We start from the raw sequence: 22,440 nt of genomic DNA on the forward strand, positions 1-22,440 counted from the left end.
GGATTTCCAAATTTTTTAAAAATGCATACACTGTTGTTTATTAACTCAGATTATCTTACACAGTGCTGTTCAAATCTTCAAATACAAATTCAGAAGATTTACATATACTTTCTGTTTTTTATCATATTGCTGCAATCTTTGATCGGCGATCAAAGCACCAACGTACACTTGTAATTATTCTCTGAAATCAGAAAGCATTGATTCCAGCATTATAGCGTTAATAAGGTTAACAACATAATGCTGTTTATGTTTTAGGGTGTTTGTGTGTACATTTTGAATATCAAGTCATATTGAAGAGAGGAACAATACGTTTGGCAGCTCATAAATTTCAGTTTGAACTTCCTACCAATTAAATCGAGCAAAAGTGTGATGCAATTACTTTTTTTTTTTTTTTACATTTTAATATTAACAATCACTCTGTTGAAACACAGTATAACATGGGTCCATGAACCAAGCATTGCAAGGCATAAATCATAACGTGACAAAATTACATTTTATATTTAATCTAATACGAACTCTACCTTAATAATACAAATGATATCTTTCTCTAATTTAATTGGCGCTAGCTTGGTGCATATTGCTAATATAATTCAGGATTTCCATATTTAATGATGCATGCCTTTCATGGTGAGTTTTACTTAGAAAATGTCGTCTTTAATGAACCTTAGAAAAACCTCTAATAGGCATAATCTTAGTAAATGTAACTTCTTTATTTAAAAGGTTCTGAGAGCAATTTTGCTGAGTGCAGTACTTAAAATGTAATAGTTGAAGAATTGAGGAAGCAAATGCATTTGTAAAGCTAGAATAAGCAAATAGATTGCACTCTGAATGGCTGAGAAACACTGAACTGACCTCTGCATGCTTTCAAGGATCCTTAGAGGGGATCAGAAAAGGATCAGATGTAAAAAAGGGTAAAACTGGGATTTTAATTTAATCTTCTAAGAAAATGTGTGCATGTGCACAGAAATCTGTGACATGGGTGTGTAGTATTAGGACAAAGGCACGGTTTCCAGAGAAAGGTGTTCAGTGTTTTTGCCTGGATGAGTGGACAAATATGTTCTCCTAGAAATTGCCTGTGCATTGCACTTGAATCACTCTTGTGCTGTTACTTTTTTTTTTTTTTTAACTGTGTGTATCAAAGAAAAAAAACAAACTTGTACATGTGCTTTGAACTTGCTGCTTGCTGGGGATGCTGGGAGTGTTTGTTGCAGCACTTTGTTGAAAATCTAGAGGGATCCATGACTGAAAGGGACAAACTCTGGACACGAGCTTAGTAGAAAGACAAGAATGAAGACCTATGCTAAGAAAATGAGAATAAATGGATGTCAATTTCCATGTGGAATTGGTAACCAATGATCCATTAAGCCAGCCTTTCCACAACAGACAGACAAAACAGCCTGAATAAGAAGTGCCTGACATTTCAGTTAATTGCACTTTGTCAGCTCTACAGTAGCTACAACCCAGGTCAAGTCCTCAGCGTCTACCCACAATATGTAAAGCTGGCAAATCCATACGTGATGAATAAATAACATGATTTTATCTCTAATTTGTATTTAATCTATCTAAAAACTAAACAGGAAATGTGTTTAAAAAATGAGAAGAAATGGCTTTTAATGACTCTGAAGTTTCGATTAATGAGCAGGAGCAGTCAGCTACCATTAAGTTGCATCCCTCGTTGAGAGTTTACAGAGATGGAGAAGAGAGCCGAGGTTCTACTTACCAGACAAGCGTTAAGGGAAAAACTAGAGACAACAAACACACCCCCTTGCTGTCATGAAAGCAAAAGGTTTATTCATGTTTGAAATTACACAACTACCACAAGGAAGACTTTTCAGTCCAGGGTGTAGTCTGGTTAGAAAGTAACACTAAACATCTTTAATACATTAGAATCACTGCCACAAATCATTTGTCATGACTTTTCAGTTTCAGAATCACATACAATAGAAAAAAGAGAAAAGAAGTCTTGAACCCTGTTGAACAGAGCTGGAAATGTACAGTTCTGAATACTGAAACCTCTATGCATTACACTTTTTATAGTGATTTTTTTTGTCTTTTTTCTCCGCATGATTTAGTAACAAGATGAGCAACATTCAAAATGTTCTTTTTTTTTTCCTCCCTTCATTATTTACAACAGTTTTAACTGTTTGGTGTTAATTTAACAACAATATTCGCCACACGTCCCCGCCCCTCCCGCGCGCCCACACCCCCCAGCCATATAAGCCACAGAGCAACAACATCTTCAGCCACCCAACCCCACCCCCTCCCATCCTCTCCCCGTCTATTTTCCATGGTATTAATATTGTTATTTCGTTGTTTTGTTTTGTTTTTATTTGTTATTTTAAGTTGCACAGCTGCAACATCATTTTATTAAAAGATTAAAATATACATTAGATTACATAGAGAATGAAGAGTTTACAGTGTTACAAGATGTGATCAAAATAACTACATAAAAACATTAAATAAGGGCCAAAGAAACTGTGGTGGTGATATGGTTTAGAGGTAGTAGGTGAGCGCTCTAAGCTACAGAAATGTTGGAAATTATTGGTTTCTATGAATGAGGTAATAAAGCTGGGTATTGATTGGTGGGGTGTATAATTACTCTTAAGCTATATTATGTACAACTTTTCCTGTGTAATGGGGGCCTGCTCCTGTGTGCCATGTTGTAATGATCTACTGTCCGTGTGTGTGTGTGCTGTCGAGGGGGGCTTCCATAAGCAGTACAAAAAAAAAAGGTTTACATATGTACATACTAAACATCAAATTATAAAATATGCAGTGGTGTCATGTTATAGTCAAGCAATCAATTATGCTTCTTTATGTTCCAGAGTTTGAATAGTCATTTCCTTGTACTAATGTATACAGCTGTAAGGCAAAAATAAATCTTGAAAGTAACTACAAAGCTGCCATTGAGCTGTCAACAACAGCATTGTTGAGTTGCCGGACAAGACTGCGAGCACATTACAGTCAAAGAAACAGCTGCTTTAATCTCTATGTTGTAAGGACTCAATTATCAAAATGGAGAGTGGCAATTAAATCAAGAATCGAACAAATGGGCCTTTAAGGTGTCATAAAATGTCACGGAAAACACACAAGTGTCATCCCGTACTTTTGAGTGGAGATAATTATCCTGAAAGCTTACTCTTATTTTTGTTTGGAAATGTGCATGTGTTTACCTCTACAGTGAACCAACAAATTAAAAAGAAGAAGAAAAGCATGGTGTGTACACTTGATTGATTTATGAAGAAAGAACAAAACAGCTACCGGGAAACACTTGGTGTTCATAATGGAGGATGGAGTTTCAATGCGTGCAACACGGTCGTGATACATTTTAAGATACGTGAAAACCAATCTGCTGTGAAAGTTTATGTTTCAATATCCTCTTCAGGTGGTCAGCCAGTTAAAAAGTCCTGCTAGAGGCGAAGATGCATTAATAGCGGATCAATTCGAGGTATCGGAGTGCACACTTCCAGGTCCTTCTGTTGGAGATATTACAGAAGATGGAGTCGTTGCATCTTGCCATCCCCCATTAGCCTTGGACACAAATGGAAAAGGTTGAGATTACAATCAAACACTCAATGCAATATGAACCTGGTAAATTCTAGACACTCCAAAAACAGAATATGTAGATATATAGACTGATTGCCCTAATGTGTCAGTTGATATTAAAATGTTGCAGACGCAGTTAGTCTAGTCTCTGTGTTACAGTAGCATCAGCAAAGAGACTCTCAAAAACAAATTTGTCCTGTGTCCCGACCAATGGGAGCGATCCCTGAAATCAGTGTCTAAGCAGATTTCAGAAGCGACCGACAGCTTGTCGCTACATATTCTCCTGTCAGTCAAGAAGAGGGAGGGCTAGGGCTGCGTGAGGTGGGGAGAGCTGAGGGAAAGTGACAGGGCAGGGCCTCTCCAAGAGAGCCAGTCTTAGCCAGCCTGACTTTGCTTTGCTCCAGGCGTGACCTAGCCTTTACTGGATCCCTCTACGTCACCACCAACACAGCTAAAGGTCTATGTGAATATATCAATAGTGCATTTTCTGGGCTATGGCTAAAAATGGCTGCTTTTCCACAGCTTTCTGTTCAGAATATGTTTTTTACTTTATTACTCTTTGTGCTCCGATCCTCTCTTTTCATGTGTTAAGGTTATTCGACTATTAATATTTTAGTAGGGATCACACTGAGCTCTGCTGAGCCAGTAGGCACAGGTCTACACTGCACATGGAAGTGAGAAACCTTGTGAGAAAGAAAGAAACACTTGATCCTACAAGGAGTTGACATGTCTAAAGAGCTTATAGCAATAAGGCTACAGCAAAGCCAAAATGACACCAACAGCACAGAATTGCTGGCAACAGCCGCCACCATTTGTTTATATTTAAAAAAAAGAAAAAAAAAGAAATAGATTTTTTAAAAACTAATTTAATACCTTATTTTCATGCTTAACTCTTACATACTATTAAGACTGTGAATATCTGTGCATTTCACCCAACAGGAATGCTAACACAAAGAGAGCAAATGCTGCAGTGTTGATACAGTGCCGAGAGAACGAGCTGTCTCCTCCTATTTCTCTCTCTTTCTCTCCTTCACTCTCCATCCTCCCTCATCAACGAAATTAATCTTTACTCTGATAGCTTCAGATTATGTGCTGCTTTACAAAAAGGCGCCGTATCAAACCTCATCAGGGAAGAAGAAATTCATGTCTGGAAAAAGGCTGCGGGCGATCACGTGATCATATTTTATCATGAAGATAAGTCTACGGAAAATGCTGTGAAGCATTTCAAAGCAGCTGAAATGCAACAGATAGGGTGTGTTTTTCCCCCCCTCCAAATCTCATTCTTGGTTTGAGTCAAACAAAGTATTAAAAGCCGTTTATTAAAGTAAATCTGATTTTATTCACCTGCTGTGTAGCATATTTTTTTATTAAAAGCAGCTTTTATTTAGATCAGGTGACACAGTGATGTGACACACTGGCTAATATTTTATTGTGCAGGTTGTAAAGCAATGTAATGCACTGTAATTTCATTGAATAAAATTAAAGGATAACCATGCAGCACTTTTATTGAAAAAAAAAAAAAAAAGTATCAATGAATTTCACACTCCCTTTGCCTCAACAAGCTCCACGTGTAAGCCAATAAAACCTTCACTTACATTTAGGCCATGTGGACTATACATCGTGTTTCCCCCCAGAGCATCATTGTATCCTGCCGTCTGACTGATAACATGGCGCAGGGTATCCACCTGAAGGGACAGACAAGGTGGACAAGCTGGTCAGCCGAGTGTCTCGCAGACTTCCAACACTAACTGTAAACATGCTTAGTAAAGCAAAAGATATTAACTGAAGTGAAATTAACAAAAAGGGACTTCTGAGACAGCAAATGTACTAACCAGAAAAAAACAGGGCAAAAAGATTTTCAAAATAAAATTAAAAACAAAGGATAGTGATGTTACGAGCATGCTCAGGTATACTACTTCATCTAAAGCAGTTGTGGATTGATACCAAATAAAAGCATAAGTAAAAGTAATGGAACACATAGACTTTAAAAAAAATCTTAAATTAGCTTTGATTTTTCTTTACCTTTATTATGAATGAGCATATATTTTTTCTGGTGTGGTAGTGAGTGTGTGCAGTGTGTCGGCTGTGTAGCTGCGTTAAACTCACAAAATGGAAGACATCAACAACAAACAATAACAAGATGAGACAGGAAGATAGCGATACAGAAGTACAGAAAAAAAGGGGATAACATTGTACCAAAAAACCCAAATACCAACCCAAGAGCTCAAGTCAAAGCCAAATGCATTCAGACAATGTTTTGAATAGTAACCAGGAAACTGCTTTGCGGCATGATTGCAGTGGGGTGGGATCATATTTTGGCGGCCAAAGCATTCCATCCAAAGCGAAATAGTCAGTAAACACTTCAGTCAATGGGCTGTTATTGGAGGCCTCACTTGGTAATTTGAACTGCCCGTGGATGGGCAGCATGTTTTTCTTATTTATGTTTTTTGGATTTTTTTTTTTTTTTTGCTTTTTTCAGTTTGTTGTGCTTCTTAGACTGCACTGTGGATGGCTCAGTACACAGGCAAGACAAGGACAGCTCTCTGCACTAGTCGTCAGGAACTGTCCCTGATTGTTGCTCCTACCTGTGACTGTACATTGGCTCCGACTTGTGCCCCTTGGTAAGAATCCCCATTCAGACTCTGCATGCTCAAGAACATGTCCCCAGAGTTTGGGAGGTTAAAAGAACCTGAAGAACCTGGAAAGGGAAGATGTAAGTAGCTGAATACATGAGAGGGCTATAAAGGGAAAGCACAGGCACACACACAGACACGCACGCACACTGGCGCACACACATTTATCTGTAAAAAACACACCCAGCTCAAGCAGACAAACACACAGAAGAAAGACTCCCATAAAGCAGGCAACTACAGGGGTGACGGAAGAAAAGGCAAGGAACCAAAACAGAGGAGGAGAAGGATGATGTGCAGAAGAACTGAAGATCTTTTTTTACGAATGCAGTGAGCACAAATTAAATGAAAATCACATGACAACAAGGGGACCGGTTCTATATGTGGTTGGTCGCTTAAGCTCCCAATTGTTCCACATCACCTACTTCCAGTCTAAATTAGCAGGGAGGTATCACATGGTAAATGACAAGGACAATAAGAAGCTTATGAAAAGACCAGTACCAGTAAACATGTTGCTTAAAAGAGTGTTTTTGCTCTCTGCAGAATCCAGCTGAAACTCTTCATCTTTCATCTGGAATCCTGGGTGCAAGAAAAAGGGACCACTTCATAAGCTTACCACATCCCGACGAAGCTCAAGCTAGTCCAAACTCAGCATTACATTACTCATCAAACTTGACTAAATATGCCCTTTCAGGCTCTTTGCTTTTATCTCTATTTTTATTCAGCATCAACTGCACATAATACCATTTTGATACTACTACTGCAGGTAAAATGCTCCCAGCAATTATGTTTCACTTTTTTGCAAAATGCCTTTACCATTCAGTGGGAATACATACCATTACATTAGAAATGACAAGAAGTTGACAGAAAGTCAAGGGAAAACAAATCCCACGGCATTATTTTGAAAAAATTTTTCTTATTTTGCCAAAAATACATGTGTTCTCGGTTCACAAGTCAGGAACGCTCTCTTTATGCATGAGTTTGCTTGGCATCAACTGTCTTATAGACAGGAGACACTGTGATCCCCAAGCTGGGAGCAGAGCCTGTCACTCTAGCCTGTGTGAATGGTGCATGAGAGAGTGAGGCAGGCAGGCAGCAGGTTAAGGACTGAGGTAGAAGGTAGATCTTTTCGTTTGTTTTATTTGTCTATATGCAGGAATGCCTACCGGAGTTGGGTGTGGTAGGGGAGTTGGCCTGGCTGTTCTGCACTGCAGCGGCTGCAGCGTGTGCCGCATTTACAGCAGTCTTGGCGGCATACAGGTTGGCTTCTTCCTGAAACTTGCCGATATTTTTCTTGTACCGGATCCTTTTGTTGCCAAACCAGTTGGATACCTGCGTGGGAGAGCAGAAGGAGGAGGAGCAGAGGAGTCAGATGTCAAGCAGGCACAGCACCATGCACTGAGCAGTGCGATTGTTTCAAGATGTCATGTTTGGGTCCATCAAGTACCCAATTCCCAGCCCCTGTGCTAATGTCCGCCGGGTACACAAGCTAATTAAGCCGTAATCAGGAGCCACTTGTGTCTTCTCATGGATGGGAGCATGACATGCTCTCAGATCTGTCTCCTGACAAAACTAAAACACAAGGGGCTCCTATTGCACAGACACTGAAGTCGGTACATATTTCTCATATGAGGACTGGTTGTTAAGGATACAAATTTTGACATTTCCCTCAGTGCAACATATGAATGTTCATATTTTATCCTCCACAGAATTCTCACTGGTTCCAGACGAGTGGGTCCAGGTGATTGACATTTTATAGAAATACAGTTGCTTAACGTATTGTAATAATTCATCATATGACGAGTACGTCCAATTTAGCATAACCACTGGAAAACATTACACAGCTTTTTGGGATTACTGGGTCTGGGTTGCTTTACTTTGGAAGATCATAAAACACTAAGGCAATGAAACATTTGTGCACGCTCAGTGATTTAGAGCGCCGTAGACATGAGAAGCAGTACAGGGATTATTGGGGCAGGCCTAGAGCTCTTAAGGCTCGAGAAAGACTCGAGATCAAACATGCACTAGAAACTGGGTACGTTCAGATTTAGAGCAGTCGGATATGTTAATTTTGTTGGACCGAAACGATGCCATTCAACATCAGACACTGAAAAGTTGTATGGTGTGAACCTTATGTGTGAATGCTGGCTCTGCAATAACAGTGGAATAATAATGAGATGATGCTTGTTTTTAATGGTCCTATAAATTAGAGTGTCTTGTCGCTGTGCTGCAGCCCCCCTCTCAGGCCCTGCAGCCCACGGCTGGACCAGCCAAAGAGCAGCTGCCCCTAATGACGCTTTATTTAATTTCCACCCATGTGCTTAAATTTTAATATCCCCAGCAGCCCGCCGATGCTGTGGCGTAAAAACTGACTGGATTTGCAGGACATCAGATCATTTCTATCCTCCACGTCTCTGTGCTCTAAATCTTTAATATCTAGGCAATTAAAATTAATGACCATTCAGGCGAGGCCCACTGTTGGCAGGGTTTCCTTGACATCAATTGTTTGATGGGTTTACCTAGAGGTTAAACTAACAAGCAAGGCTTAATTGGAAGCAATGAAAGCCCTGGCCATCATCCTTTTTACTTAACCTGCTTAGAGTGGATTGTAGAGCCTAAGACGATGCAATATTGTTGCTCTTTTGGACAGCTCGCAATGTGCCCACAAACCCCTGAAAAATCATATAAAATGTTTTGTAAAGCTCATCAGTCTGTTTAATTTAACAAAATGTTCATAAAAACAGTGCATTAAACAGATCTGCATTTATTAAAATGTCAGTTGTGGCCAGTTGTGGTGTTTGCACGTTCAGACCTATTTTTATCATTAAATTTGACTTAATGGATACAGACTATACACTAGTTTACTTTCATCGCATATTACTTTCATCAGAAAGGAGGCAAATCTTGCAATAAAATATGACTGATTACTTCATAAAATTAATAGATTTTTTTTTTTGAGTGTGTTATGACTGTAGTGCACACATTTATTGTGTTACAAGCCTCAGCAGTCTGGACAGACTCAGCCGCGGTGGCGTCACATCTTGTAGATGTTATACCACCCTTTTTTCTGCACACACATTTCTCTCCTGCCCGATGAACTCTGGCTTCAGTGATTCTCGGGTTCAGCTAAAATATTGAATAGATGCACAGCACAGCATCGTAGCAGACCATGCATTCAATTGACTCCTATGTTTGGTAAGAATTACCTGACACCACCCGCACTCAAAGGCAGCGATTGTGTCATGACAATGCAGACTTCCTGTGCAAAGCTATAATACAACTGGCTTCATTGTTGCACACTGTAGTTAAGAGTTTGGACTATTTCATTGTGTCTCAGACTGCTTTCTGATCAATATATGACCAATGCATGAGCCAAAAGTGAGCTTGCAATGCCCTACTGTAAGATCAAATACAAAAAATAAAGCATTCGCTGCTTTGAAATTATTATTATTTTTAAATAGCTGAAATATTGGAAAGGGTGTCATACATTTTGCATTATAACAGAACATATTAACCCTGTGGTGGAATCAGGTTTAACAGTTAACCAGTGTTATATTGACACATATTACATCAAAGGTGGCCTCTGAAGCATCCACACACCTCAACACAAACTACATCCATCATATCCCATGCCCTTAGCCCTTTCTGCAATGCACATGCAAATTAAATAATAATAATAATAATAATAATAATAATAATAATAATAATAATAATAATAATAATAATAATAATAATAATAATAAAATGAATAAAAAAGGAAATAAGACCTGGTATCGCACTAGGTAATATTACCACCTTAAATACATCATTGTGCATCAGTTCTGTGCTCAAGCAGTAATTGGACATGAAACAGACATCTGCAATTTTGTTAATTCAAGGGTATTTTAAGGGCATTAAAAGTAATAATAGAAAGGAAATGTGGCGTTTGGACTGCTGGAATCTGAGTGTGCGCTTGACTTGAAGATGACTTCATTTTCAATGATCCCTGTTAAAATGATGCAGGGTGTTTCATCAGCAAAGATGTATTGAGCAAAGCTGCAAAGCGATATTGGCATACCATTCACAACTGATGGTGTTTAGTTAATGAACTACTTGTGCAATCAAGAAAGCACCAAAAAAAAGGGGGGTGGGGGGGAGGTGGGGGTATTAGTCCAGCCTGCAGCGTGACCACAGTAAGCCATATATGAATCTGAAAGGCTGGGCCACAGTGAGGGATAACATACTTATAGTGAACCCAGCATTATGTTAAGCCTCTCACTCTGTTACCCTCCTAAAATGAGCCAAAGCACTAAGAATAAGTCAATAATGATGTCTGCCATGGCCTCCGCTTATCGAGGAGTACACCACTAATGGGGCCCGGGATGAGTTCAGGTGAATTTTTAAAAGCCCTCTAATTTCTGCAAAGACTTATTTGTTCTCATGGGAACTGGTTCAGCGGACTGCTTTAGGAGACACTCAGACAACAATGCCCATTTCTTTAACTGCTGTAAATCACACAGTGATCATGAGGTGGGAGGGATATAAATAAACTCTAAGTGCAATTTTTTTTGTTCAAGATTTAAAAAGATCACACAATTATTCAATCTTCTACAAGAAAACAAAACAACAATAAAAGAAAAGAAAAAGAAAACAAATAAATCATGTCATAAACCATAGCCAGAAAGTAAAAATTACATGTGACACATTTGTACACACATAGTATGGTGATAATATGGGTGTAGTGTAAAGATGTCAAACATTAAAAATAGGCTGCAATCTCTTGTTAAAAGTGGGATGTAAATGCTGATATAGCTTAGCCACGCTTTTTTTTAAATGTAAATTTAAACTTTAAATTTGATATTATAGCATTAGCATGGATCCAATAGTGTAAGAGAGGGAGGGTCTGTGCACTGGACAACTGTGAGGCCATTACATACATGAACAAAGGAGGTACAAAAAAATGAAAACAGTGGATCAGGAGAAGTTATGACATACCTGTGATACTGTGATGGTGCTTCCCACCCCCTGAAGGCAAAAAAGAATGGGCTTTTACAGTATCTGACTCTTCATGACTACACTCAATATACCCCTCATCACCCCCTCCCCACACAGACAAAACACTGCAGATTATTGTATAGATTCATGTTTCTCTGATATTGTGTCTCAAGAGGACAACCATAGAACAATGGAGAATAAAAAAATCTAGATAGTAGTCACAATCATAGCAAAGGGGGGAGGAAAAAAAAGAGAAGACAGGGTAATAATACTTTGGATGTGGGGGTTAGGTGTGAGAGATATTGCCTTCAGGTTTACCCAATGAGGAGGCTATGATAGATATCAAATTGGAAAGTTGACTTTTTAAGTGTGAAATATAACAGAATTAGCAGACTCCTGCAAGGTCACTTGAAGAGCAAACATATGAGTAAATACCCAGGATCATCCAGTGTTTTTGAAGCACCGGAGTGACCGCTTTTCTTAAAGTAATGGATGATGCCTTTTTTTTTCTTTCCATATGACCTGAGCGACTGACCAGGCAAGAGAGAGAGAGCGCACATGGTGGATGGGAATGAGGGGGAATAATGGCAGGGGACCCAGCGCTGGGGCGACTAAGGAAGGACAGCATAGTGCTTTGATTGAGGCTAAGATGATACAGGCCTCCCTTCCCTGTGGCCCTGCTCTGACTGACTGGGACCAGCCTTGACTGAAGGATCATTAGGAAGTCACAATGTCAAGGTTAGCAAAGGACATTGCGCCTTGGTGGTGCGACCTACGGTAACTATCCCTCAAGGCTTTTAGCCTTTCCCAACCTGATTACCCACCAGCTACTGTTAGACGAGCACTACCCACCTGGGAAACTGTGATGCTGCACTTCTTGGCCAGCTCCTCTTTTGCCTCCTCGCTCGGATACGGGTTGCTGAGGTGCGAGTAGAAATATTCGTTCAAAATTTCTGTTGCCTGCTTGCTGAAGTTTCTCCTTTTCCGCCTGAGTGGGGAGCAAAACGAGAGAAACACCGAGCAAGCCTATTAGTGAGACCAGCATTAACTCATCCACTTGGATTGCACAAATTGCACAATCAATCTCACACATAAATGGTGAAAATAATGAGGAATGGGCTCTAAGGGCCCTCAGGAGCAGGATATCGTGTCCTGCTCCAAGAGCCTCATCAACACACAAAAGACTACAACCAATAAACTGACAAGCACACAGAAAGACACACATACACATACCGTTGCAAAATACATACAATGTTTAATTTGGTGTGTTGGTCTCCAATCTCTAGTCCAAGCGTGTAATGTGTAGAGTTTAGTGCAGCGGATGGGTGGGCTTCATGATGGAGCGCAAAGCCCAGTCGGAGTGCATCTCGGTACATTATAGAAATCATGGCATGCACAGTTGAGCATTGTTCCTGAAGTGCCACAGCCCCAGGGATCTCAGTAGAAACAAGCAAACTCTAACTAGATCTGGGTCCCCTTCCCTCCCAGGGCACTACTTATCATGTTGTTGAGCATTTGCTTATTTTGCCTTGTTTACTGTGCTTCACACAGGCAGTGGGCAGCAAATGTGCTTCCACTTGGCTTGTTTGGCCCAAACTTGTGCTTCTCTCCGCAGAGCTTCTACAATGCACCATACTGTTAGTGATTAGAGTAATCCACAACACCTGCTGATGACCTCCCCTCCATCCATTACACATGACTCGGCCCCCATTTCATTTGGGTCCTAACTGCTCTCAGGTGTGAGGGCATGATTGTCTTGGAAATGGATAACGCATGGAACATGGGCATAATTAAAATCATGCATCTCTGCAGTGCTCACACTGTGTGCTGTGCCAGAAAAGTGAAAAGAAACTTCAGACCTGCGCACCGTCTAAAAATGACCTCGCCCACTGGATTTACTTATGTGGGTCACGCAGAAGCAATAAAAAAGTCGAAACTTTATACCTACACACACACACGCGCGCGCGCATTCGCACTAAGCACACACGATCAACTGACCTGGCATCAAGGAATCTGGAGCGCAGGATCATGACAGCCTCACAGGTGCTCTGCTTCAGTTGCATCTGGATGGAACTGAACTTACGGTGGATGATTCCCACCATGCGCTCAATCTCTTTGGGAGAAATGGGCCGCGTACGAGACTGTTCCCTCAGCAGGTTCATCACGTGGGTAGTGAATTCGTTACATGCCTGCCAAGCGAAAGAGTGACAAAAACAACCAACGTGAGGCGGGGTTTTTGTTGTTTGTTTGTTTTAGAACTTTAAAAAGCTCTTGACTGATGTTTTAAAGTTATATCCATTTTTCATGTATTAAATGAGTTAATATGCACGCTGTTCTTGATAAAAGCCTCCACGGAGTGCGGTGTTTGCATATAACTCTGACATAATAGGTGAAGTCATCTCAGAATAAATGCAGATCTGCAATTTGGCCTGGCCTTAATGCACTGAAGTTAAGCAGCTTTTCGTTAACACGGTAGTTCATACATGATTAATTAGAATAACTCATTTACGTAGTGCACACTTTAGCTCATTACTCTGAGTAAAATTTGTTAAGTATTTACATTTAGATAATTAAAACCTGGAAACACCCTTAAGAAAGATGCATTTACTCCAGGCGAAGTGTTGTGTGCCCCCGCATACCCACCTCCTCTCTCGGAGAGAGCACAAAGTAAATTACTCTAATTTACCTCACTGGCTTGCTGAGGCATCACAGTTTCACCTTCTATTTTCACCCATAATGCCCGTGTTTAATGGCAGGCTCAAAGTGCTGGGTGAAAGAGCTGATCATACTTTCATTTAACACAGATGACTGGGGCACTCCTTTGGATCTCTATAATCAACTACAACACAGTGAATAATACGGCAATTTCGCTTTTTCCCGAGCTGCTTTTTTCCCCACATCCTCCTCTAATCGTACATATTCGCCACAGTTTGCAGTTGTGAAAGTACAACTCAGTGGCTTTTAAACATTTAAACACAAAGTGAAAATTTGAAAGCTGGTTGCCACATGGAATAATGCATAAAGAACATTTTGGAGGGTGTGTGCTATTTCCAATAAAAACTCATTCGGGAGGCATTTCTTGGGAGGATCTTAACCTTGGGGTTGTAAAGCTCCCTCCTTACCTGTTCGTATTTCTCCAGCTCTGTGTGGTAAATCTGTCTGATCTGGGTGAGTTTGGCTCTGTAGTCGGAATGTTCGATTGAGTTGTCGGCTGCCCCGCCCGAGGCAGCGGCGGCGGCGGCTGCGGCGGCAGATCCGCCACCTTTCTCTGGTCCCGCTACTCCCTCTGCCAACAGCATATTGTCTAAACGCATGAGCTGAGGGTCTGGGGGGTCCTCCTCCTGAGCGCCACGGATGCTGAGACCTGCAGAGACACAGAAACAGGGACAGGTTTCAGCAAATGCATTCAAGAGATGAATTAAGATGGGGAAATTAACATTATTAATAAGAGAATAAGTCAAAACTGCTGAAATCAGAAGCGTTGACTCTATATCGTTTGATACTGTGATGTTTCCCCGTCAGGTAGGAACTGAGCGCCTCCTGTGTATATGCTGTGTTCCTGTCGCCCATGTGTACGCCTGTTCTCTTTTATTTACACACTGCGCTGCACACTGTGTGTACGGGAAGGCTGACATGACAGCAACATCCATAAACTGACAAATGCTCAATGGTGAAGTGGCACTTCTACTCTGTGAAAGGATGCTAAACAGAAAACTATACCTCTAGTAAGTGTCTGTCTTTCACACAGTGAATGCTGGGAAATCCACAAAAGTAACTGCTGTTTTACTCGCGTCTATTTCCTTGTGAGTTTTGAATCTTCAATTCATTTAATTTAAGACGAATCTAGGCCATTATAAGACTGAGCTGTGAAATAATAATAATAATAAGGAAAAAATTGTGCAGTGAATTGCATGCAAAGCGCAAAGCCTGATTTCTGTGTTTGTTTTCAGATGGTGCTGTTTATTTCCTCTGGTCTTCTGTCTCGCCAGCCTGTCAGCAGGTCGTAATCACACAGCAGATAGCGCGGGCTACGTGCACACCTGGATGCGCTGGCAGTGAAACCACAATGTCAGGCTTTTCAGAAAACAAACACAAAAAAAAGCTCTCGCAGGTCAAAATTACACCAAAAACACGCTCGAGCAATCAGGTCTAGTAAGTGGATAAAAATGTGGCTCAATGGGCAGTAAATACTGAGTGGCTACTCAAACGTTATGATTACCAGAGTTGTTTCAATTCAATAATCCCTCCCGCAATTCAGGGATTTTCAAGCGCTCATTACAGCTTCATTAAGATATGGCTAGCCTTTGGATTCTAAATAAGAAGATTAGCGGCTCTATTGTGTCAGCCAGTAGGCATGCAATCAGAGAAGCCCTTTTTACCGTGCTTTGACCGACTGACCCTGCGAGCCGTTCACAAGAGTAAATACTAGAGAGAAAACACTCCTTTTCTTCTTAATATCTTTCTTATAAACACAATCGTAGGTTAAAAAAAGCCCACAGTGTAACCTCTTTTCTGATGTTTTCATCCCCGTTGGTGGTTTGTTCAACTGCAATGCCACTGAAAAACAAATTTTCCTCTATTTATAGGTCGGCTGGCTTTGAGTCTTTTAGGTGTAATGGTGTGAAAGGAGTGGATGAATGTGGCTATTTGTGCTGGAGACATTGAGATGCTGGACAAGGCTCCATCAGGCTTTGCAGAGCCAAGCCATCCATGTGGACAATATGCCGCTGCTCCACTAACCCTCATCCACATCACGCTGCATCTGCACAACTCCACCCAAAGCCATCATTCTGGACAGATTCGACTGTTTCCATTCCAGTTTGTGCTGCGTGAAACAAAACGGCACATGATTCAAATGTGACTGACCAGATGCCCGGCTCGGGATCTCAACATGCTCTAATAGCTGGTGGTTTGTCTGCCACGACGGTTCATATTTTCCCTAATTCAGTGTTTACACCCACTCTCTGAATCAACGCAAACTCAGCAGGCTGCACTTTTCTTTGTGCTGCGGGTGGTGGTAAGTAGGTAGCCACGTTTTTCATGTCAGGTATATTAAATATAACTCTGGGACGCGGCGTACATTTCCACACCAAACCTAGTTGTCACTTTCACTCCACTCACTCCATATCCAGGGGAAATGCAGCTGAGGGAATTTACAGGGCTTTTCAGCTAAATGGGCATAAATCACTGGTTTCATTCAAACTAAATAATCACAGGCCATAAAGAGCTACTTGTCTCTTACCATATATTACCACAAAGTTCCTGTGTGCAATACTGTGGCCATTCACAGCAAAGGAAAACAGAGCGAGGCATTAGAAAGTGACACGTAATCCTGTTAGTCCGCTGACATGTGGAGTGGCCGTGACATTTTTATCATACGTGTCCATTTCTATTTAGGAAATCAGCAGGATAAAAATGATTACTGCGCTGCTCCAAGAAGGAGACGGCCCTGCAGGAGTCCACCAGGGTGTATTTGTGCCACGCCAGCTCTGGCTGGTCATTCATAACACATGTTATGGGAGGGATAGTGAGTTCATCTCAACCACATAAATACTGAAAATTAAAGAAAGAATAAGAGCGAAACGCATATCTCTGCCTCGCTGTCTCTTTTCCACGCACCTTTGTTGGAGGAGCTAAGCTCGGCGTCATCACACAACTTCCACAATATAAGCTCAAGCGAGATAATATCTTTAATTTGCTGTGTGGTTGACAAATCTGTATGGTAACTCGCAATTCCACAGTAACATTTTGCAATGCTGCTTTTCCTGCTCAAATCTTTATCCTGTTTTTGTCTGATGATATGGGTATTAAAACAAGTTTGGGCACCCGAGTTTAGCTTTAATCCACCTCCACAGTCAAAGTGGGATTAATCTCGGTGCGAGGGGAAAGTGCGGGAGTCATGTCACCTTGGTAAAGCCTCTAAGCAAAAGAAAAAGGAAAAAAGAAAAGAAGAAAAGGAATTTAAGAAAGAAAAATCCATATCTTCCAGTTATTACACATGGGCTTGATGATGATGCTCGCTCACTTAATTACCAGGGCGCATTTCATGATATAAAAGGGAAAAAAAAATGAGAAATTGTAATAATAATGTCACATGTCCTTAATCGGCCCCATTTGTCATTCAACAATACAGGTGGGGTAGCCGGGTAGAAAAAAAAAAAGCACTTGCATATATGATTGTTCCTCATTTCTCTTCTGTGGCTGAGACAAAAGGAGACGCTGTGATTAATCCTTCCCTATCAGTTAGGGGTGGCTCTTCTTTTCACTTTTTACAGGTTTCACTGTCATTATCTGATTCGTGGATGTAACAAATTTGACAGATAAAGGCAATGCAGGCCTTTTCTCTCATACACTCTCCCCTGTTCACTGTTTATAATCATTTCCGGTTCGGGGCCGTTGTCTCGTACATCATTCCCTGCTTGAAGCCCTGACAGCGATCTGAGCACTGCCTGGGGCTGCTCTCCTTTCCTCCCACCTCTTTTTCCCCCTTGTGCCCTCTTTTATTCTGTGGGCTTAGCTGACCTTTGCCCCGCTGCTTGTTTACTCTCATCACTGAAGTGTGAGCAGGAGAGCCATAAAGGAAGAGCCCCGCTGGGTTAATGTGGCCTGCTGAAGAGTGCAGGGGTGGCTCTGGGCTTCTCCACCTCATTCTGCCTCGCTCAGTGCACTGTCAGACACGAGATGATACACTGGAAGAGCGGCGCTTCTTGCAGATGAAGCCAGAGATTTTTATTTTTATTTTTTTGCGACACTTTTCTCTCAATACCTAAAGGACTTTTCAAGATTAAAAGTTCTGTGAAGCAGTAAAGTAACCTATGTTTAGATGATACGCGCTGTGACTCGGTTACTTCCACCACTGTTTCCAAAACATCCTGTTCATTACAAGTAACCCTGACCTCCTGCAGTCCTCTCCTACCCACTGCCTCTAGTGAACAGCTCCGGCCACATATCGACAGTCTGTTCATCTAATTGCATCGATCCGCAAAGGTCTCCCAAAGCCAACTAATCGAAACAGAATTTATTTTCTGTCAATATTTGCAAAGGTCATCTCTCTTAAAGCCGTGGAGTTGATGGTGTGAGGAGAGAATCGTCTGGAAGGAAGAGCGGGACCGTGGCTTCTAGCCTGTTACTGAAGCTCGTCCAAGGTGAGCTTTAACTTAAGCTTGGCACTCGGGATCCGGGGCTTCTAATCCACCGTGTTATTAAAACCCGCTGCCAAAGCAAAACACTAGAGACTACAGAGGGCTTAGAGTATCCATTTCACAAAGAGGCCAGTGTCACTACAGCCGCGTTCCACGTCTCCTTTGACTTCATATCATCTCCTTTGTCGTGGCGCCTGGATCGGTAACCTTCAGCTCGAGAGGCGGGGAGCTGGATCAAATTACCATTGAAAATCTTTTGTTCTGTCAAATGAAACATAAGAATCCTCTTTCATCGACGTTCTTAAAGGCTTTTTTTTTTTTAAAGATTGGCCTACATCCACATGGCACAAAGAATCTGAGAGAATGCCTGTGGGCTCTCTCTCTCTAACATGTACAGTAATTAACATGCCATTAACACATTAATACACATTAACTATTCCCAATGTTAATGGCAGGGTAATTATCATACCTGATACCACTCTGTGGGGAAGCCAAAGCACATTTGCCACTTTGTGTTTCACTTTCTTTGTTGAGTGAGCTGAAAAGAATAATTTGGGAAGATGGCTCGGGCTGCTTTCCTCCACATGAACAATATCTGTGTCAGTGCAAATGGATATATTGTCTGTCTCCAGCTCAAACGCTAAGAAGGGCGTCCGTGTGAATAATGCAGCTGTTCTGATTTTACTATAAAAACACCGGAAAGGAAGAAAGCGCCCATTGTGAGGCGCTAAGGACTGTTTTTTGTTTTTTTTAGAGGTGAGGCTGAAACACTGGAAGGGACAAAGAGTGTGGTGATTAAATGCCGAGCAGTAGAAGACAGGGAATGGGCCCTAAACTGGGGAATCCCTGTCTGGAATGATGATGTATTTCCTCCCAGTGCAGTGAGTGATAAGCTAATCAGCTGCGCTGACAGTGAAGTGTTACAGCCCCCCAGTGCTGGGTCAAGACTTCTCCCATCATACACCACCAGCACACACTAAACAGACAACGCATGGAGATGGTGGCGCTGGGGAGTGACAAAAAGTGGCTCTGGTCAGAAAAGAAGATCTCTGTCAGTTCAGGTAGCCTTTGTCCTTTGGTGATGATGAGGCACTCCTCCCCCCCCAAAAAAAGCTGTGACAGCATTGGGGTGGGGGGTGGAGGGGGGCATGCCACTCTCGACCCACAACTCCAAGACATGCGAGGAGCGGGGGTGGGCAAAGGGGGTGGGAAAAGACAACCCAAACAGACATCTTGAAGACATTTTGCCAGGCACACCAAAATTAATCACTGTCCCACGGTGGCACTGACATTTGTGGGAAGTGACACACAACATGACAGACTAGAGGGAGAGGATGAAAGGAGAGCGAGGGAGGGTGGGAGGGCTGAGTAAACAAGAGCCACTGTCACTCGCTGTGATCATGTGTGTGCGCGCACCCCTGTGTGTGTGTGTATGTGCATTTGTGTGTTTATATGTGGATATGTGAGTGCCCACTTTGTTTCCTGCCCTCTAAGACTCAAATGTGGGCAAACAGCCAAGTGGTTCAGTGATGGCTGACCAGGCCTGGTGGTGGCGGACACACGCGGCGGTCGGGGGAGACTGGCCAAATGAGCGGACAGGACCTCCGCTACAGATCAGCACACTGACTGACCCTACAGGACACGTACAGCATGGGGCTCCAACATAGGGCTGACGTGGTTCACATGGTCCGCTAGTCACAGAATGAGCAACAAACACAGAGACATCCGTGTGGTACTCAGGCAGCCGTACCAAAACCTAGGACAAACATAGCATACGCTCAATAAACAAAATGGGAACAAATGACAGGAAAATCTTCCACAGCAGCTTCAGTGTGCCTTGGTTTTGGTTTTATAAATCTTTGGGATTCTGCTGGAGGATTGAGCACCATTCACCCAGCTGATCTTCATTTATTTGTTATTTGAAACAAATAAAGTGGTCAAAAAACACTGTCATCTTGGGAGAAACCACTCCCATCAAGACAGGAATGTTTCACCCTAAAGATCCGCAGTGACACTTCCCTCTACAGGGGACAAGTGGACACAAACCACATGAGAAACCCCTCCACCCCCACATATTCGAACTGCCTCACTAGGCTCTCAGTAGGTGACATGCATTCAGACCTTCACCCTCTGTTGGTGTTGGTAAGGGATGAATCATCCGACAATGTCCCCCTTTTTTTCCTGCATCTCTAAACCAGTGATAGTTTTTAAACTTCTGAACCTTCAAATTTGCATCTATCTTTGTAGGGATCAGTTTAAGGACTGCAATACTGCTGTAATATCCCTCTCTATGTAACTGTCAACAGTCTACTGTTGCCGAGACTGATCACATGCTGCATTGGCATTCTCAAGTCAGCTAGGGAAGAGTTGCTCTTTTGTTTTTCCCTGAATGTTGCTCTAGTGCACAAGCATCACGGGCCAATAGCAGTTTCTGACCATCTTTCCCACAGATCTCAATGCAGATGTCACTTAAGTCACTGTTCTTACTGAAGCACTAGCGGAGCAGTCTTTGTGACCGAAGCCCCTACCATCTGTGTCCCAACAATGAAACCACTCTTTCACCAGTGAAGAGAAATATGGGTGAGGGGGACTGAGAGTTTTACTGTCCAAGAATCAGACCCACTGCTTCACAAGATGTCTTTGCATGATCGAATGCCAGCTGCTTAACTCCTGCGTACCTGTAGTCACTGTAATTTTCCACTCATTTCTTTATGCCTTCCCTTTAATTTGTCCCCCACCCTTATTAGTCAAATAATATCTGTAAGCCTCATCTAGACTAGCACATGGAGCGTAGATCACTTTGAGACCGTTATTGCATCTCATGTTTCAATATTTCATTTTATTGCCCCCTATATTGTGTTAGCATGTTTTGCTTATTTCTTTTCTTCAGTTTCATTTTATATTTCATGTATTGATGGTCTTTAGCTGCTAGCCTCAATTTGCTGGAAAGGTAGGCTGATTTGTTATTCAGACCCCAAGCAAATAATGCAAATGTGGCACTGAAAGCCACTTATGAAATACCCAACGGCAACTAATCACTCCTCCTCTCGTTCCAGCCTTTCTACAGCCTCCTAATTAGAAGATGGAGATTGCATGAAACCAGGTCACACAGCAGGTCTTGTACACACCGATAAGCAGGCAAATACGCAGGCAAAACTTTGCCCAGACACTAAGCCAAGCATGCATTATTTTAAAGGCTAGAGGTGAAAAATAATGCTATTCAGGTTATTAATCCCATATATTTCACTGTATGCTTCCAAAGAAAGGATTTGGGCTGGAAGCATTTTGTCTGTGTGTGTTTATGTGTTCTGTATTTGTGTGTATCTGTGCATGTGCATACGTCCATGTCTGCATGTGTGCGTGCAAAGGCTAGATGCTCACATAAACAAAGAAAAGGCATTGGTAGCATACAGCCAACCATGATCCACTGCCAGAGAGATTATTCTTTGCAGTGCCATTTCTGCAAGAGAGTTGACAGTCCATCATTTAGATTTTGCAGTGTATCCACGAAAAGGCTGCATTGCCTGAAGCAGAAGGAGCTGCTCTTTCCTTCAGTGTCTTTTATAGAAGAGAATTCAGCTCCAAATTGTAAAGCCAGAATGTTTTGCTAGCCGTGCTAGCGTGTAAGGACTCTGCTACGAGGCAAGCGGGGTTATGACATCGGAATAAAACTGCACTTGACGTGCTGATTCTCGGTGGGGACTGATAAAGCTCACAAAAACAAATCCACCTCCAGTATCTGAGGCTGAATGCACCCAGGACGACAGCGCTTTTTCTGGAAGCATCCTGAGTATGAGCCATGTTGCAGGTTACTGCTAGGTCTGCAGAGTGCAGTGCAAGGAGTGGCTGGGCAGATCAGGTCCAGGCCAAACAACAGCTTGTGACAGAAGCAGGCCAAAGAGGATGTTGAGACACGCAGAGATTTAACAGGCAGCCGGCCTGCCATCCACTCTTTTTCAGCTCCCCTTATACTCAGCCCATCACTTCGGATCCATCGCAAGCGACTCTCAAAGAACACAGCAAGAATATAGTTTTGCATTGCTATGAGAAAGGGACAAAATAATAGTTGCACGTTTGTGGAAAATGAGGAAAATATCATTTTTCTCATTTTATTTTGATTGTATTACACACCTGCCGAGGATACTCCA

The 22,440-nt window shown here is 42.0% G+C and overlaps 1 protein-coding gene across 7 annotated transcripts in view; it reads right to left on the bottom strand.

The window, feature by feature from the left end:
* Nucleotides 1–1,765: 1,765 nt before the first annotated feature.
* The window catches only part of pbx3b (pre-B-cell leukemia homeobox 3b), a 57,146-nt gene continuing 36,471 nt past the window's right edge, over nt 1,766–22,440 (bottom strand). For 2 of the 7 annotated variants that reach the window (XM_085293803.1, XM_085293804.1), the window contains exons 3-11: nt 14,273–14,514; nt 13,149–13,339; nt 12,003–12,138; nt 11,151–11,180; nt 7,343–7,508; nt 6,678–6,755; nt 6,132–6,244; nt 5,142–5,231; nt 1,766–3,531 (exon numbers count right to left, since the gene is read on the bottom strand). In XM_085293803.1, coding sequence (XP_085149929.1) covers nt 3,439–3,531; nt 5,142–5,231; nt 6,132–6,244; nt 6,678–6,755; nt 7,343–7,508; nt 11,151–11,180; nt 12,003–12,138; nt 13,149–13,339; nt 14,273–14,514 — 1,139 coding nt within the window. In that variant the 3' untranslated portion in view covers nt 1,766–3,438. The remainder of the gene's footprint in view (nt 3,532–5,141; nt 5,232–6,131; nt 6,245–6,677; nt 6,756–7,342; nt 7,509–11,150; nt 11,181–12,002; nt 12,139–13,148; nt 13,340–14,272; nt 14,515–22,440) is intronic. The other 5 variants (XM_085293805.1, XM_085293806.1, XM_085293808.1 and 2 more) reach the window with 3 other exon arrangements.

This window comes from Mchenga conophoros, linkage group LG12 (assembly GCF_057382185.1).
Source record: "Mchenga conophoros isolate Kocher_MC1m ecotype Shallow Benthic linkage group LG12, M_conophoros_male_GT1.1, whole genome shotgun sequence".
Classification (NCBI taxonomy): Eukaryota; Metazoa; Chordata; class Actinopteri; order Cichliformes; family Cichlidae; genus Mchenga; species Mchenga conophoros.